Raw genomic sequence first — 17,289 nt, 5'->3', positions numbered from 1 at the left:
GAGTAGGGATGAACATACCATTGTTGTCCCCAAGGGGGTCAACATTGCCGGTGGCCACAGCGCCCACCACCTGGCACCCAATAATCTGCAGCACTCAAGTCTCCACCTCAGACAGTGGTTGGATGTCAGCTTGTCCCCTGCCTGTGCGCTCCTGCTCCCTCCTGTTGTGAGCTACCTTGGCCTGCAAGAGAAAGGGAAGTGTGTGAGTGAGTGTGGAGCAATGTGTTTGGGTGATGTGCCTGCCATAGTTGAATAGCTGTCATTGTGTGCAAGGTGTGAGATGTGGGTGTGAGTGTTGGTAGGTGAGTGCTGGGGGTGTGGTGCTTTGGGCAGTGTGTGCAAACTGAGGTTCAGATGGTTGTGTGTAGCATTTGTTGAAGCATTAACTCACCGCAACCATCTGAGTGAGGTTGTTAAATTTTTTCCTGCACTGTGTGTGGGTCCTGGTGACCACAGTGCTGCCCAAGATGTGCTGGGCTACCTCCCTCCACATGGGCCCCGAATTTCTGCCAGCCGTTGGGCGGGTTTTCAGGCGGGCGGGGGCCAAAAATCGCAGAAATAGGGTGTCGCGACCACCACACCCCCCCCCGCCTGATTCCCCGCCCCATCCGACTTTCCGACCGTCGTTTCTCAGCGACCCGAATCAGTCCCGCCTGCCGCTGGCGGGACTGGCCGTCGGAACACTAATCACCAATTATTACCATGTTTAAACCTATTTTCAGGGGCCGTTGTGATTTTGTGGAGTTCCCCACGCTAAACACGCCTGCAGGGAATCCCGCTGATGAAACCCGGCGTGAAGCTTGCCGACTTGCTTGCTGTCAGCTGCAGGTCATTCGGGAAAGCTGCAATTTAATCGGAGAGCATTTGTATGGTGAAGGACCTTGTTGCTGCAGGCTTGGGGCTACTTCTTCAAGGCTTAGGCACAGCTGTGGAAGGTTGGAGCCTCACACACTTCTCTAATGTGATCTCCTGGGAAGCCACTCTCGCCACCCTCACTCAGCGCTTCCTCAGCGGAGGCATCTACGAGAAGCATGGGACGCCTTTTTTTCCTTCCCTTCTTGCCATTAGAGGATCTCCAGCAGCAGAGGCGGCAGCAGCAGAACCAGGAACAGCAGGATAAGCACCAGGAGCAGCAGGCTGCTGCTCACTCACCTGAAGCTGCACAGGCCAGAAGGGGCCAGCACTTGGAAGTGGCTTGAGAGCACCTTGCTGCACTTTAGGGGGCCATGGGGACCCGTTTCTGCACTGGCAGTCCTATTCAGAATAGATGGCCAACGCTCCTCAAGAGATGTCATTCTCTTATGAGCACTCACCATATTTTCCGTACCCTGGTGAGTTATCTCCTCCATGGAGGTTGCCAACCTTTCCATGGTGATGCGTTCATGTGCCAATGACTCCACAAAGGCTCTGCTCATGGTCGCTATGGACTCCTCCATTCGCTCCACACTCGCAGCGACCCTGGAGACAAAACTTGCCAGAGACTCCTGCATCTGTGCATGGAGATCCATCACCTCTTCTCTTGCGGATGGACCCAGAGGCAGAGGGTCGACATGCAGCGCAGCTGAGCTGAGCTGGCAGAGTCCTGCACCCTCCGACGAGGACTCTCCACTGCTGTTCCTGTCTCCAGAATCTGCTGAGGCTCACTTGTGAGCTGTGAAACACCAGGTGACAACACTACTCTATGTCCCGAAGGTCCCCCCGAGGTGTGAGTGTCTGCGCTGGTGCTGGGTGCACTTACTTCTGCTGACGCTGCGCCCTCAGAGGTTGGAGCTTCCTCTGAGGAGTCTGGCTGCACAGCCTCTTCCTCCTCCACAGTGGGGACGGGGGCTTTGGATGGTCCTGTGGGGGAGTAGAGGAAGGAGTTAGAGATGTGATGCCAAGGTTACATGCACATTCGAGTTGACATCTGCTGACACCTGCATCCATGCAGCCTTGGTCTCAGTGGGAGGCCTCTTCCTGCCTGACCTAGGGAAGAGGACCTCCCTGTGGGCCCTAACCCCATCCAATAATGCCTGCAGTGAAGCTTCGTTGAATTTGGAGGCAGCTCGGGGTCTGGCACTGGCCACAGCTGCTGCAGGTTCCTCTGCCATCCTGTATGGTTCGTTTGGAAGCCAACAGAGGAAGCAATACTTGTTGTGGACCTTGAAAGCACCACGAATGATGACATCATACTGTGGGGCTTTCTAACTAGAAATGGACAATTAGCAAGGCTGTCCACACGCTGGAAATTAATTGGCCACTTGAGGGAAAATTGCGTGCAGCTGGCTGACACATTTTTTTGTGAGTCAGAACCCCACATTCGGGGAATCCGACCATTTCCCACACAATCCACAAAATCAGGCCCATGGTGTGGAAGACTTGCGGCGAGGGCCTCCTGCCACTTGCCGGGTAAAGCACCGCCCTCTTCTCTCCACAGTGAAAACCAACGCCTCCAATGCTTCATTGGAGAAGCTGCGGGCTCTCTCCTGGGGCGTGGCCCTGCCATGAGCACACCTGGTTCAGTCCTCTGGCTCCTTCTCCTTGTTGCGCTTCTCCTTGCTGAGGCAGCTGCACAGCCAGCAATGCTGAGAATGAGGTGCTGCAGCATCAATGAACCTCCCCTTTAAGTAGTGAAAAAAGCCTGTGACAATGATGAGTTGCGATTAGACTGCACCCGATATTGGTCCACCCTTTGAGCGTAATGCCAATGAGCTTGAGTTTTAAGACTTGATTTAGGACGCCAATCATTTTATTGAGCAGTGAGGACAATTTTTTGTGCAGTCTAAAGAATTAGCGCCTGGCACTAATTCTCCAACTTTTCTACTAACACTGTCCATTCTTTGGCTATAACGAATTTGTGGTGTGTGGCGCCTGCTGTCACCAGAAGGGGCGGCTCCCTTTACCGTCCCAGGTGTCCACTTCCACAAGTAGGTGTAATATTGTACCGAGTATTTGCCTATATTGATCCAAGCATATTGCTACACAGACCTGTGTTTGCCAAGGGCTTAAGACAGTACTTCCACTACCCCCTGCCGTGTGAACATGTTACAGGCTGCTTGCATTTATTTATCCTAAAGTTGGCTGCCCGAGTGTGTTGGCAGAGCAATGAGTGGGTGGGGACAGAGCCGCTTGAGGACAGTCACACACATGGAGCTGGACTGTGACTGCAGGAGGAGGAGGAGCCGGCCCGAGGACTCAGTGCCCCACTCGGTGGGTGCACACCTAGGTCAAGTTCAGCTCCAGAGATGCTGGCGGCTCCTCGTCCTTCCTCTCAGCTCAGTCTCAGATCCGGGCAGCAAGAGCCCCGGAGAGCCCGGAGCGGCGGCAAAGCGCAACTTGCTGACGGGGCTGAAGGACTGGGACATGGACACTGGCAACACACGGTCGCTGCTCTGCTAACGGGGTGAGTGGTGTGAAATCTGTGCATCGCAGTTCTTAGAGAATTCACTTGATTTTTCTTCTCCTTCGTTTGTCCCTCTTCATTTCCCAGTTCGTTTCCTCTTTTCCCGGTCTCTGATTCTTTTGTTTCTCCTCTTATTTTCTTTCTTTCTCTGTTGCTACACCGCGCCTAGACGTTGCCCTTGTTCACGTATTTATATGTCAGTCGTGTATTTAAAGATAACACGGTACAGTTGCATTGGGAGAAAACACAAGTCGATTATTAAAAAAAGTTTCTTTGTAAATAAACCAAGTCAATCTGAAGTGTTTAATTTAAAAAAGTGAAGTCTCAAGGGAGTAAGACCAGAATTAAAACTATTTCCCCGTAATCATTTGCATTCATTAATGTATAATTATATAATTGCAATCATTAACATTACAATTATTGTACGAATTGCGTGACAAGTTATTATTACAAGAATGCAGCCTGTTACTTTCTTCCTGTAGAAATCTGACAGAACTGCAGAAGCTGGTAGAGATGGAAGATGTAAAGGTGCTATGTCAGTACGATGAAAAAGGACACACTCTTGTGCACTGGGCAGCTCTCACTGGATCCATATCTCTCCTCAGATACTTGGTAGACTTGAGGCTCCCTGTGAATCTGCCCAGCCGCTCTGAACCGGCACAGCGACCTATTCACTGGGCAGCGGTCAAAGGACACATCGCTGTCATAGACATCCTGCTGCAAGCTGGGGTTTCACTGGATGAGAGGGATCAGAGAGGATGCACTCCTTTGATAATAGCTTCACAATACGGACACACTGCCCTCTGTTGCTACCTGATCGGGAAAGGAGCCAGACTGCGAGTCTGTGACAGCGAAGGTGACAATGCATTGCACTGGGCAGCGTTTAAAGGTGAGGTGGAACCATTTTTTCTGGGATATACGTGGGTGAAAATGTTGAGGTTTTCCCTTGTGAAAAAGCTTGTCTTGCACTCTGGAAAGAAGCGAATGTAAACCAGACTTAGGGATGGTCTGATGATCAACAGCTAAATTGTCAGTTATTAATAATTTTAGAAATTTGCATTAAGTAAGAGCAATGCACAGTGAATCAGATCGCAGTGTTGATGCTGTCAGCAGAGACCATGGGCTAGATTTTCTGCCTATTCATAGTCAATAGGCAGTAATCTATTTGTGTGTGTCTAAACATGATCAGTCAGCTGTGAACCTCTCTACCATTTTCTCTACATTTTATATTATAGCATAATCGTTTTGCAGCCATTTCGATGTACTCTCTTTTTGTTCTTAGATTAAAAGTAAGAGCTGGATTATATTCAGTTTATGATATGTGAGCGTACTTCTTTTCGAGATGAAGGTTCTTCTTACACAGGTTACCTTGTAAAGAACAACTAACACAAATCCATGCTTGAATCTTTGCACCTATTATGACTTAAGAATATATAAAGCTGGATTGGCGGCACATGGCATCTTGTTCACTGTTGCATAGACCAGGAGAGCAAGTTTCAGATCATAACTGCTGCTGACCTTCAGACCTGGGCTTCACCTGGTTCAGGGGCAGGATGTCAGATAATGAGGAGGCAGATTGGCTGTGGCAACTACACCCAGTGCTCTGGATAATGAAAGGTCAACTAAGGACAGGAAGCATATTTGGAGAAAGAAGGAATAAAAATAGGGAATTATTTAAACATTGTAAAAGGCCCAATTGCATAGCATGTTGGAGCACCAAGATATGAAGCTAGGAGTGATTTCAATCTTTCATTTCATCAAGTTTACAAATTAACCGCCCTTCTACATTTTTTTAATATTCGTTCATGAAATGTGGGCGTCGCTGGCAAGGCCAGCATTTATTGCCCATCCCTAATTGCCCTTGAAAAGGTGGTGGTGAGCCGTCTTCTTGAAGCGCTGCAGTCCGTGTGGTGAAGGTACTCTCAAAGGAACTCTTGTGCACTTCATAGTTGCCAGGCCAAGAATGGCATTGGCTGCAGGGGCCTGTTCACAAGTCTCTCACATATCTTCTCAACAGCAAGGTGTGTGTGTCTTAGGAATAAAATTGGGTAGAAATGATAGAGAACAGTGTTCAAAGTACAGCTTATGGGCCAAAAGTGACCTGCAGGCTCCAACAACAGAGCCCAAGGAACTCAGTTGCACTTATGCTTCTTACACATTGGTTTGGCCTGTTTGAACTTTGTGTGCCTAAAAATATACGATTTTAGTTTCATTGGGCTGAATTTTGCTGGTGCTCAAACGGCGGGTTTGAAGGCGGGTCCACTGTCAAAATCCAAATGATTGACAGCGGGCTGGTATCCTGCCCTGAACACGCCTCCTTGTCAGTTTCCCAAGTGCCGGTTCTGCCCGCGCTTTGCAGACACCGCACTAAGCGGTGGGCCATTCAATTGTGTTTGTTAGGAGGGTGTTTAAAGTAATTAAGTCCCCATTTTCCCAGCTCCAAAGCATTTTGCCAAGTTTCCCACAGGGTTCCCGTCGCTCGGGGATCACACCAGATAAGCATGTCGGGTTCTGAACAACTCTCCATTTCTTTCAATAGGTGACAGCTGCAAAAGCGGTTTAAAACCTGCCATTTTACAGCTGCTCGCTTTCCAATCTCAGCAGCTTCAGTATTTAGAACCCACTTTTGAGCTTTATGCGCTTTTAAAGTGTTTGGAGTAATCTCTCTATCCACTGTCACCTCCTTGGAACAACCTATCTCAACATTCACAGATTACTTCTGTCACCTCAAACTCACCTGCCATCTATTCCATCAGCATCAGTGCCCTTGAAAAAATCTCACCATGGTCCTCAGAATCCCAAGCATGATCAGCCTCAACACCAGCAGCACCAGGCACACCAGCAGCACCAACAACAACACCAACCTTCTCCGCAATCAACTGATGCTACACAGGACAGAGGGCAACAGCACCCGACCACATTGCTGCCCGGGATGCTGTCGATGGCCTCACCATGGCCAGATTTACTTCACTTATCACTGTACACCCTGGCTGCCACATGATGCACCAGGTTGGCTCCACCCCACACCAGCACCATAAAGCACCTTTACAATGTCCAAGCCATTCCGTTCACACTCATCACCATTGGTGAGGGGGGGAACGTTATGTCTCACCATTCACTGGAACTCACTAAGACACTTTCAAAGATGCACATAAATCTGTCCAAGAATGCAAAGTGGTGAAAATAAGGATTTAAGTGCTTGACAACACATTAACAGAAAATTTACATGAACATTGGCTAAAACACCCAAGTGCCTACCCTTGCGTGTGTTAGTTGTTATGATTGGACTAGGATGAGGGTAAGTGTGAGAGATGGCTAGTGAGATGGGGAAGTCATAATGTAGATAGAGAGGGATGGGTGAAGGTGCAGGGTAAGTTGGTGTGAGTAAAGATGTGCAGGAGTAGGGTAGGGAAGGCATAGTGATGGGGATGTGATGAGTGGCACAGCAGGATGAGGTTGAGTGTGGCTTTGCAGTAAGGTTTCGTGATCTACTGAGATCATTGAAAGGTTTGCGCCACTGCAGCCTGGTCCTCCTGACAACATCCCTGCTTGTGCCCTCCTGTGCAATGTGCAACCAGGCTGCGTTGGTCTCCTGGGGAGGTCTCTTCCACCCATTGGAAGGGAAGAGAACCTCCCTGCGTGCTGTGACTCCCTCCATAAGCATATGGAGGGAGTCATGGGTGAGCCTGGGTGCAGCCGTGCAACTCTGTGCAGCGCTTGACAGTGTTTGCAGCACCTCAATGCTGTAGAACACTGACAGCACAACTGTCAAAATGAATGTGGACATGGCCCCTTTAAGGAAACTGGCTGATGACGTGTCATCAAATGACATCGGCGGAGGCGGGATGAAGATGGATGCGGAGCTTGCAGCTGCGTCCACTCCAGCTACACCGAACTGGCTACGATGGGTGAAATCGCGGCCATTGTGTTATTGGTGGATAAATCTTCAATCAAGACACTAGAAATTACGTAGCGCCCTGTTTGGGGTGACAGCTTTTGCAGGAGCGCAAAAGTATCGCTGGGCGAAAAACATTTGAATCTGCTGGGAACTTCCGCTTTAGCGCTCCAAGAGAGAAGTGGAGCCCTAAATCAAGCGCTACCACTTCCCTTAGAGTGTTAAAGGGAGTGAGAGGGGCGGTATCAGCAGAGCGCTGATCAATGTGCCATGCAGTGCTGCCGGTTTTACAGGCTCCTTCCCTCCCTTAAAGGGAAGGGCCAATGCTCCATTGAAGGAATCCTCAGGCTGTGTCTGTTGGGTGACTGCACCTGCGAGACGCGCATTGCAGCCCCAAGCACTCTAAGAACGTGCAGGGCAAAGCATTCACGGGGTCCAAAAAATTAAAAAAACACCAGAATGGGGACATAAATAAATTTTGCCCTACCTGACCACCACTGCCTTTAAATAGTGCTCCCCAAGTGGCCGGCCGAGGTGACAGCGCCTCCTGCAGCTGCCGTTGTTGACGCCCAACGATGCTGCAGGAGGCGGGAGCGAATATCACTTCCGGGGCGCTAACGGGGGGCTGCGCACCGGAAGATATTACAATCTTCAGGGCGCAAGAGAGTGAGGTGGTAAGTCTTAGTGCCAGCGCCAGCGCAAATTCGCCAGGGAAGTCCGCCCCCTGGAGGCACAAACGGGAGGCACAAACCAGGCCAATTTCTCCCAAGATTTATTGCTATCAGCAGCTTGAGCAAATCATTTATCCAGATATATAAAACAGTATGTCTCTCTGTCTGTCTCTCTGTCTGTCTCTCTGTCTGTCTCTCTGTCTGTCTCTCTGTCTGGCTATACAATCAAAAGTTATAGAGCATACCTGCACATATGTTATATCAAAAGAAACCTTATCATTAGGGGACTCTCATAGCATATTTACTTTTTGGTCGGACAAAAATTGTGCCGACGGTATCCAAAAAACGTTCAAAATTCCGCTCCATTATCCGCTCATTAGCATCGAGTGACGTGAAGGTTGACCAATCGTACAGTCGAGCGACCCGACGGTCGACCAATCGCTGCGTCACAGGGGCGGGTTCATTGTGTGTGCGGGCGGGCCATCCTAGAGTCGAGTGACGTGACGATTGACCAATCCTACAGTTCAGTGACCTGACGGTTGACCAATCAGTGCGTGTGTGGGCGGGCCGAATGCTTCTGAGTTGAGGTGAGTGGCCGCCATCTTGATTCCAAACTCTTCATTTCTTTTTCCCACTTTCTGCGTGTTTCTTTTCAAATCTAGATTTCCAGCAAAAAAAAAAAGTTGCTTTTAAAACACAAATTGTTTTTAAAAAAAGTTAATTAATTTGTAAATCTTTTCTCTAACCTCTATAATTTTCCTACCTTTCACCGTTTTTGCAGCCAGGCCTCGAAGCCTGGGCCTCTGTTGCCCAGCCACGCCGAGCTACGCACCTCCCGTCCCGCTCAACAAGCGGCCCACGATTGCCGCCATCTTGCTAAAGGCTGGCGGCTCGGGACTGAGGCAAGCATAGCTATCGCTGTCATCTTAGTAAAGGCGGGCAGGGCGGGAGTCAGCGCGCGCATCAACGTCGGCCCGGAGCGCGAGCGAATCGGCGGTCTTGAATTCGGCTTGGGCGGGGCGGGGCTCGGAGGGCGGGAAGGGGGGGAAGGGTTACTCCAGCAACTGGGCCCGGCCCCCTCTCACAGCCTCAAGCCAGCTCACGCCCGTTCCACGGGGCTTGGCTCCATTTGCGGCCGCGGGCCACTCACCCTCTCTCTCTCCTTCCCTCTGTCTCTCTCTCCTCCCCCGTCCCCTCTCCCCCGTCCCCTCTCCCCCCGTCCCCTCTCCCCCCGTCCCCTCTCCCCCCGTCCCCTCTCCCCCGTCCCCTCTCCCCCGTCCCCTCTCCCCCGTCCCCTCTCCCCTCTCCCTCTCCCCCTCCCCCTCCCTCCCCCTCCCTCCCCCTCTCACCCCCTCCCCCTCTCCCCCTCTCCCCGTCTCCCCCTCTCCACGTCTCCCCCCTCTCCCTCCCTCCCCCCTCCGCCCTCTCCCTCCCCTCTCCCTCTCTCTCCCCCTGCCTCACCCTCTCTCTCTCCTCCTCTCTCTCTCTCTCTCTCCCCCCTCCCTCCCCCTCTCTCTCTCCCCCTCCCTCCCCCTCTCTCTCACCCCTCCTCCCCCTCTCTCGCTCTCCCCCCTCCCTCCCCCCTCTCTCTCTCCCCCTCCCTCCCCCCTCTCTCTCCCCCCTCCATCCCCCTCTCTCTCTCCCTCCCCCTCTCTCTCTCCCCCTCCCTCCCCCCTCTCTCTCTCCCCCTCCCTCCCCCTCTCTCTCTCCCCTCCCTCCCCCTCTCTCTCTCCCCTCCCTCCCCCTCTCTCTCTCCCCCTCTCTCTCTGCCCCCTCCCTCCCACTCTGTCCCACTCTCTCCCCCTCTTTCTCTGCCCCCTCCCTCCCCCTCTCTCTCCTGCCCCCCTCCCTCCCCCTCTCTCCCCGCCCCTCCCCCTCTCTCTCTCCCCCCTCCCTCCCTCCCTCCCTCCCCTCCTCCCCCCCTCCCCTCCCCTTCCTCCCCCTCTCTCTCCCCCCTCCCTCCCCCTCTCTCTCCCTCCCCTCTCTCTCCCTCCCCCTCTCTCTCTCTCCCCCTCTCTCTCTCTCCCCCTCTCTCTCTCTCCCCCTCTCTCTCTCTCCCCCTCTCTCTCTCTCTCTCCCCCCTCTCTCTCTCTCACCCCTCTCTCTCTCTCCCCCCAGTCTCTCTTTCCCCCCAGTCTCTCTCTCCCCCCAGTCTCTCTCTCTCTCTCTCCCCCAGTCTCTCTCTCTCTCTCCCCCGTCTCTCTCTCTCTCTCTCTCTCTCCCCCAGTCTCTCTCTCTCTCTCTCTCTCTCTCCCCCAGTCTCTCTCTCTCTCTCCCCCAGTCTCTCTCTCTCTCTCCCCCAGTCTCTCTCTCTCTCCCCCAGTCTCTCTCTCTCTCTCTCCCCCAGTCTCTCTCTCTCTCCCCCCAGTCTCTCTCTCTCTCTCTTCTCCCCCCAGTCTCTTTCTCTCTCTTCTCCCCCAGTCTCTCTCTCTCTTCCCCCCAGTCGCTCTCTCTCTTCCCCCCAGTTGCTCTCTCTCTTCCCCCCAGTCGGTCTCTCTCTTCCCCCCAGTCCGGTCTCTCTCTTCCCCCCAGCTCGGTCTCTCTCTTCCCCCCAGTCGGTCTCTCTCTTCCCCCCCAGTCACTCTCCCTCTTCCTCCAAGTCGCTCTCTCTCTCTCTTCCAACAACAACATGCCCTCAAAGAAGCCTTGGCATCGCCGGGCACTCCAGCTAGTATGCAAATTAATGGAAACATAGATTTAAACTGTACATGGGCATCACAAAGCTGCATAGTATGTAAATAAATGACCCACAAGACAAACAGCCTCTATTGGAGCATAGCTGCTCATCTGAAAAAAACTTTAAAAGGTCCACAAGTATTAGCATTCCAATAGCAAATTTTGCTAGCTTTTAGAGATTTTGTAAAAATATCTCTTGTTAACCAAGAATCAGAAACTTCCTTGTTTGGTCGTAATACAGTTTATAACAAGTATTGTGTCTTGCCTGCTGTAAATGTATTATTTTTGTCCGAAGCTTCTTCTCACATACTTAGGCCGGAATATTGTTCGGGGAGGTGGGTTGGGGGCGCGGGGGGGTGGGGGTCCGAGGCGGGTGGGGAAAACTCAAGAGGCTGGGTTTCCCACAGGCCCTACCGATTTTACCGGCAGGGCCTAATTTGAATGTGAGGCCTCGGTTTCCCGTGGGGGGGGTTGCAGGATCATCAGGTGATGGGGGGTGGTCAGGGGCCGGGAGGTCAGTGATCAGCAGGCAAGCGGGGATCGCGGGGTGGGGGGAAATCAGGGAACATAGGGGGAAGTCGGGATCATGGGGGGTGGTCAGGGATCGCAAGGGGGGTCGGGGATCGCGAGGGGGGTCGGGGATCGCGAGGGGGGTCGGGGATCGCGAGCAGGGATCAGGGATCACGAGGAGGGTCGGGGATCGCGAGGGGGGTTGGCCAGGGATTGGGGGGGGGCGGAGGATTGACAGGGAGGCCCGGAGGATCGGGGCTGGGCCTCATCATCATCGTTGGTGGGGAGGCCTTTGGGGGGAGGCCTGGGGAGGCGATCTAAGGCCTGGGGAAGGAGGAGTCCCCGATCGCGGGGAGTGGGTTAGGCAGGTACCCAGGATCCAGGAGGTAGGTATAAAGCCACTTACCTCCTGGATGCGGCAGTCCCCGCCTCGGTTTAACTGCCAGGTTTCACGAATTGTGTGAGGACCCGTCCACAGGCAGTTAAACACAAAATTCCAGCCTCATTACAATATTTAAATTGAGGTAACTGTGATGAAATATATGCCTTCATCAGCCCTTGTGTTTTACCTGCTTTGTAATGTGTGTACTGCCCCCTTTTTCCTATTGTGTGTATTGGCTACGCCCCTGTCTTTTGTCATAGAATGACTCATACAGCTCTTGAGACCTTTATATCAGACGAACTCGATGTGTAAAGACCTGCAATGTCCTTAGTGATTAAAAGCCTTTAGTTGAATACTTTAAACTCCTTGTCTTTGAGTTATCGATGGCACATCAATTTTAATCACTAAAACACCAAGATGGATCGACTCCTGAAACCAGAGCGCTTGGATCTGGACCCCCATGCCTCAGACGCAGCCACACAGTTCGGACACTGGTTCCAATGCTTCGAATTTTTCATTGCAAACTCATCCACTGCCATAGCAGCCGCAACCGCCACCGGAGACGTGAAACTGGGAATCCTGCGAAACTGGGTGAGCCATCGGGTCTCCCCTCTCATCCAAGATGCCACCAGCTATGGGGATGCCTGCACCATTCTGAAGGCCCACTACGTGCGGCCAATAAACGAGGTGTACGCCAGGCATCTTCTGACTACTCGCACGCAGCGTCATGGTGAGTCACTAGAGGACTTTATGCTAAGCCTAAAAGTACTGGGCAGAGACTGTAACTGTAAGGCCGTGTCTGCCATCGTGTACACGGAGGAGCTGATCCGAGACTCCTTTATTGCGGGCCTCAGTTCAAATTACATTCGGCAGAAACTGTTTGAAAAGGAGGGACTGGACTTAAAACAGGCTATGGGTATAGCGCGATCGCTGGATATGGCCCAGAGGAACTCTGAATCCTGTTCCTCAGGCCACGCGGCCCACTCCGCCTCGTGCGTGCCGTGGGGGCCGCCATCTTGGAAGCCATCTTCACCTCCCAGGTCTCAGGCCAGCCCAGCACCATCGGAGCCCCAGCCCCCACCCAGGAGCCCCACTACTGCTGCGATGCATCGGGGCCCGAAATGCTACTTCTGCGGCCAGGACAAACACTCCAGGCATCTGTGCCCAGCGAAGGGCACCACCTGTTTTAAATGCGGGAAGAAAGGACATTTCAGCAAAGTCTGCAGAGGGAACCCCGCCTCCAACTCCACCACCGCCGCGTGCGCGCCGTGGGAGCGGCCATCTTGGACGCCATCTTGTCCACCCTCATGGAATCCACCATCTTGCCCCGACTACATGGACCTCCAGGACCTGTATCGATTTGTATGTGGGTTCAATTACGACTCATTCATGAAAGAGAATGGCCTAGAAATTCACTAGCCTTAGCGCCGCTTTTGAGGCGCTAGAGGGACTAGCGCCAGAGTTATGGCCATTTGAAAAATTGAGTGGGGCCCTAAAGCGGCGTTGCACCGGTAGCGCTGCGCCGGCACCAATGACGTCATCGGTGTGCGCAGCGTCCCAGTTGCCGTGGTAACCCGCCCGAACTCCGAAATTGAGTTGCGGCCGCCTCGCCCGTGGCAGCCGCAAGCAACGTTCTGTAACAGGTGCCTTGCTGAAGTTAGCGCCGGCGCATTAAGGTCGCGCAGCGGCCGGCCGCTTCCCCGGCGGCCGCCTACCCGCACCTCCCTCCCCGGACTCCTCCAAGACCCCCCCGCGGCACAGATGCGTGTGGGCCGCGAGCCCGGCACTTCTCCGAGGTGCCGGGCTCATTTCTATTCAGCCGTCAACGGCCAGCGGTCGGGTGCAGGCAGCTCCTCCTTAACGGAAGGAGGAGGCCTGCACTTCCCCAGCCTGCCGCACCGCATCGGGCGCCGCAGCGCCGGAACAGCGCCGCAATGGGGCAGGTAGCGCCCATTGGGAGGCGCTGAAACCCTCCAGTAGCGCCGGCAGCCGTTTGGGCGCGGTGCTACTGAATTTTTGGCGTGCGCAGGGGGACTTAGCGCCGGCACTAACTTCCGGCGCTAAAGCCCTGGCTGCGCCAAAACCCAATTTCTAGGCCAAAGTCTTTTAATCTAAAGTTTGTTCAACTAATTTAACAGCATTACAGGAGACACCATCTTAGAGATCCATCTAAAATGAAACTAAAACTAAACTCAACTGCCTCTCTCACATGCCCTCTGCTGGTCAGGCATAAATAATCAAACAGGCAAATATGCTGGTAAGGCATCATAATCAAACAGGCAAATACCATCACTATTTGCTGATATCATTACATCTCCCTTTCTTAAAACAAAAGTATTTTACTTTTATCTAACAACATGTTTTCTTTGTATTACTCTGCATTTTAACTGTAACCTTAATGAACTTACATTATCATTATCAAGGTTTTTTAACCTTGTTTTGTGTGTTCACATGAAATATGTAAATACACTAGAATTTGAAGAGAGAATAAGATAACATTACTTCCTTCTATAACAAGAGTCCTTAAACTTGCTCAATGAGTCTCTCAGGAGGCTTCACGCGTCTTGAGGATTTTCTGATTGATTGTCCTTGAATCTGAGTTGTTGCCTCAGATGATGATTTCTCAGCTGTGTGATCAGGTTGTTCAACAGTATCAGTCTTTTGACCTGCTGAGTGATCAGGTTGTTCAACAGTATCAGTCTTTTGACCTGCTGTGGCTGGTCCCATGAGAAGATCCCGACGATTTCTTCTCAGAACAGCACCCTCATCTGTCTGAATGGTGTATGATCTTGGTTGAACTTCACTCAGGACAGTTCCCTTCTGAGTCCATATGTTTGTTTTGTCTTTGAACCTTACTTGGTCACCAGTGTGGAGTTCAGGTAGGTTTTGTGTTCCTCTGTCATAGTAGTACTTTTGCTTTTCTTTCTGTTGTTTTTTGAACTTCCTCACTTTCTCCCCCTCTTTTGTTTTCAGGAGGTTCTCCGGGATGGGTAGGTTTGACCTTAGCAGACGTCCCATAAGGAGTTGGGCTGGTGACATACCACACTCGAGCGGCATTGTGCGGTATACAAGCATGCTCTGGTAGAAGTCAGTTCCACTGTCTTTTGCCTTGTACATCAGTCTTTTCACTGTCTGGACCGATTTTTCCACTAGTCCATTGGACTGTGGATAGTGAGGACTTGACGTTGTGTGGACAAAGTCCCAATCTTTGGCAAAGTGTCGGAAACTTGCATTGTAAAACTGGGGTCCGTTGTCTGTGAAGACCTCGCTTGCCACGCCATGTCTGGAGAATATGGCTTTCATACATGTTATCACAGCATCTGCAGTGGTGGTGTACAGTCTACAAACCTCTGGATACAGGGAGTAATAGTCTGTGACTACAAGATAGTCCTTCCCTTGACATACGAATAGGTCAGCGCCTACCTTCTGGTAAGGTCTGTCTGGCGCTGGGTGTGGCTTTAGTGGTTCTACCGGATTGCTTGCTCGATATTTCAGGCATATTGTGCAGTTTGACACCTCATTTGTCACATCTTGGTTGATTCGTGGCCAGTACATCACCTCTCGTGCTCTTTTCTTACACTTTTCGATTCCCAGATGTCCTCCATGGATCCTTTTTAGCATCTCTTTTCTCGGACTCTTTGGGATAACTATTTTACTTCCTTTGTAGATGATGTCTTCGAACACTGATAGTTCCACCCTGCAGTTCCAGTACTCTGCCATGTCAGGTGAGCAGTCTTGCTTCCTGTTGGGCCATCCATCCAAGATGCTTTTCCTCAGTCGTCTCATTGTTTCATCTTTGTTTGTCTCAGTCTTTATGAGCTCCATTTTTGCATCTGCTATGGGCAGTGCACTTGTGATCATGTCCACGTAGGCGTTCACTTTTTCATCCATTTTGGTGTTTGCGGGCTCACTTGGGTCAACAGCTCTGGACAACGTGTCTGCTGTATACATCAGCTTACCCGGTGTGTACGCAACATTCAGTGTATAGCGTTGCAGCCTGATCATCATTCTTTGTATTCTAAGCGGACAGCTATTTAGTGGCTTTTGGAACAATGCAATCAAGGGCTTATGGTCAGTCTCTACACTGATTGCTTGTCCTGCCACAAACTGGTGAAATCTTTCACAGGCGTATGTGATGCTGAGCAGCTCCTTTTCTATTTGAGCATATCGCATCTCCGCGTCTGTCATTGAGCACGATGCATATGCAATAGGTTGCCAGTAGTCATATTTTTGCAGAAGAATGGCACCGAGCCCACTCTGTGATGCATCTGATGATATCTTGATGGGTCTCGCTGGGTCATAAAACCTCAGAACTGGTTCCTCTGTGAGCAGTTTCTTTAGATCGCTCCATGACTTCTCATGCTCATGATTCCATTCCCATTCTATGTTCTTTTCAGTTAGTCTTCTCAGTGGCGCCATCTTTTCTGAGAGGTTGGATATGAATTTACCCATATAGTTGATCATTCCATTAAACCTCTGCACATCCTTTTTGCATTGTGGCTTTGGCATATTCTCAATGGCGGACACCTTTCTGGGATCTGGTCTGATGCCCTCACTGCTAAGGATCTCTCCCACGAATGTCAGTTCTGTCACCTCGAGCTGGCATTTCTCTCTATTCAGCTTCAGGTTTGTTTTCCTTGTTGCTTCCAGCACTTTTTTCAGTCTCTCGTCATGCTCAGTTCTCGTGGTTCCCCATACTATGGTGTCATCCATTGATGTATCAACTCCCTCCAGGTGCTCATAGATCATATGGATAGTTTTGTGATACACTTCAGGAGCTGAGGCAATGCCAAATGGTAACCTTAGGAATCTGTATCTGCCAAATGGACTGTTGAACGTGCACAGTCTTGAACTTGCCTCGTCCAATTTTATCTGCCAAAATCCTGATGATGCATCTAACTTGCTGAAATACTTTGCATTTGCAAACTGTGACATGATTTCCTCACGTGTAGGAAGCTTGAAGTGCTCTCTCTTTATTGCTCTGTTTAGATCTCTTGGATCCAGGCAAATTCTGAGCTTTCCATTCTTTTTGTCCACAACGACGAGGGAACTCACCCACTCAGTTGGCTCATCTATCTTCTGAATCACGTTCAGGCTTTCCATCCTGTCCAACTCTGCCTTCAGTTGCTTTTGAAGAGCAAACGGAACTTTTCTGCATGGATGTATGACCGTTGGCATACTTTTATCTACTCTGATCGTGTGTTCTCCTGGAAGGCAGCCTAGACCCTGAAATAGGTCATTGTACTCTTTCATGAGTTCATCATAGACTGTCTCTCCTTCGCTTTCCACAACGAGGACTCTCTTTACCAGGTTCAGTCTCTCACAGGCTTTTAAACCTAGTATGGCCTGCACATCCTTTGGCACCACGATTAATGCTAGCGTGTGCTCTCTGTCCTTGTGTGTCACTTTGACAATGCATCTTCCTTTCACTGGTATATCAGTACCTGAGTATCCTGTCACTTTCACTTTGATTCCATGTATCTTTGGTCTGGGTCTAATTTTCTTAAAATCAGTCTCTGATATCACATTAACTTGTGCTCCAGTATCCAATTTAAATGGAATGTGTATGTCATTCACTTTTAGTGTCAACATCCAGTCTCTTTTTTCTTTTTTGTTTTCAGACACAACATCTACATAAAACTCCTCTATCTCACTTTCATCTACTGCATGGACCTTGCTTTGCTGCGCTTGGTTCTTGCAGCAATGGGCATAGTGGTTGTTTTTGTTGCAACTATTGCATGTTTTACCATATGCTGGACACTTTTTTGGTGGA

General features: G+C 51.0%; 1 protein-coding gene across 1 annotated transcript in view; it reads left to right on the top strand.

Annotated features, from left to right (window-relative positions):
* The first annotated feature begins 2,337 nt into the window (after positions 1-2,337).
* The window catches only part of LOC147122704 (uncharacterized), a 204,719-nt gene continuing 189,767 nt past the window's right edge, over positions 2,338-17,289 (top strand). The window contains 3 exon segments of the mRNA XM_086009485.1: positions 2,338-3,288; positions 3,291-3,382; positions 3,865-4,271. Coding sequence (XP_085865611.1) covers positions 3,085-3,288; positions 3,291-3,382; positions 3,865-4,271 — 703 coding nt within the window. The 5' untranslated portion in view covers positions 2,338-3,084.

Source organism: Somniosus microcephalus, chromosome 2 (genome assembly GCF_052327205.1).
Source record: "Somniosus microcephalus isolate GS21.2 chromosome 2, FLI_Smic_1.0, whole genome shotgun sequence".
Lineage (NCBI taxonomy): Eukaryota > Metazoa > Chordata > Chondrichthyes > Squaliformes > Somniosidae > Somniosus > Somniosus microcephalus.
Note: the sequence above shows the minus strand (reverse complement) of the source record. Positions and strands in the feature narration are given on the sequence as shown.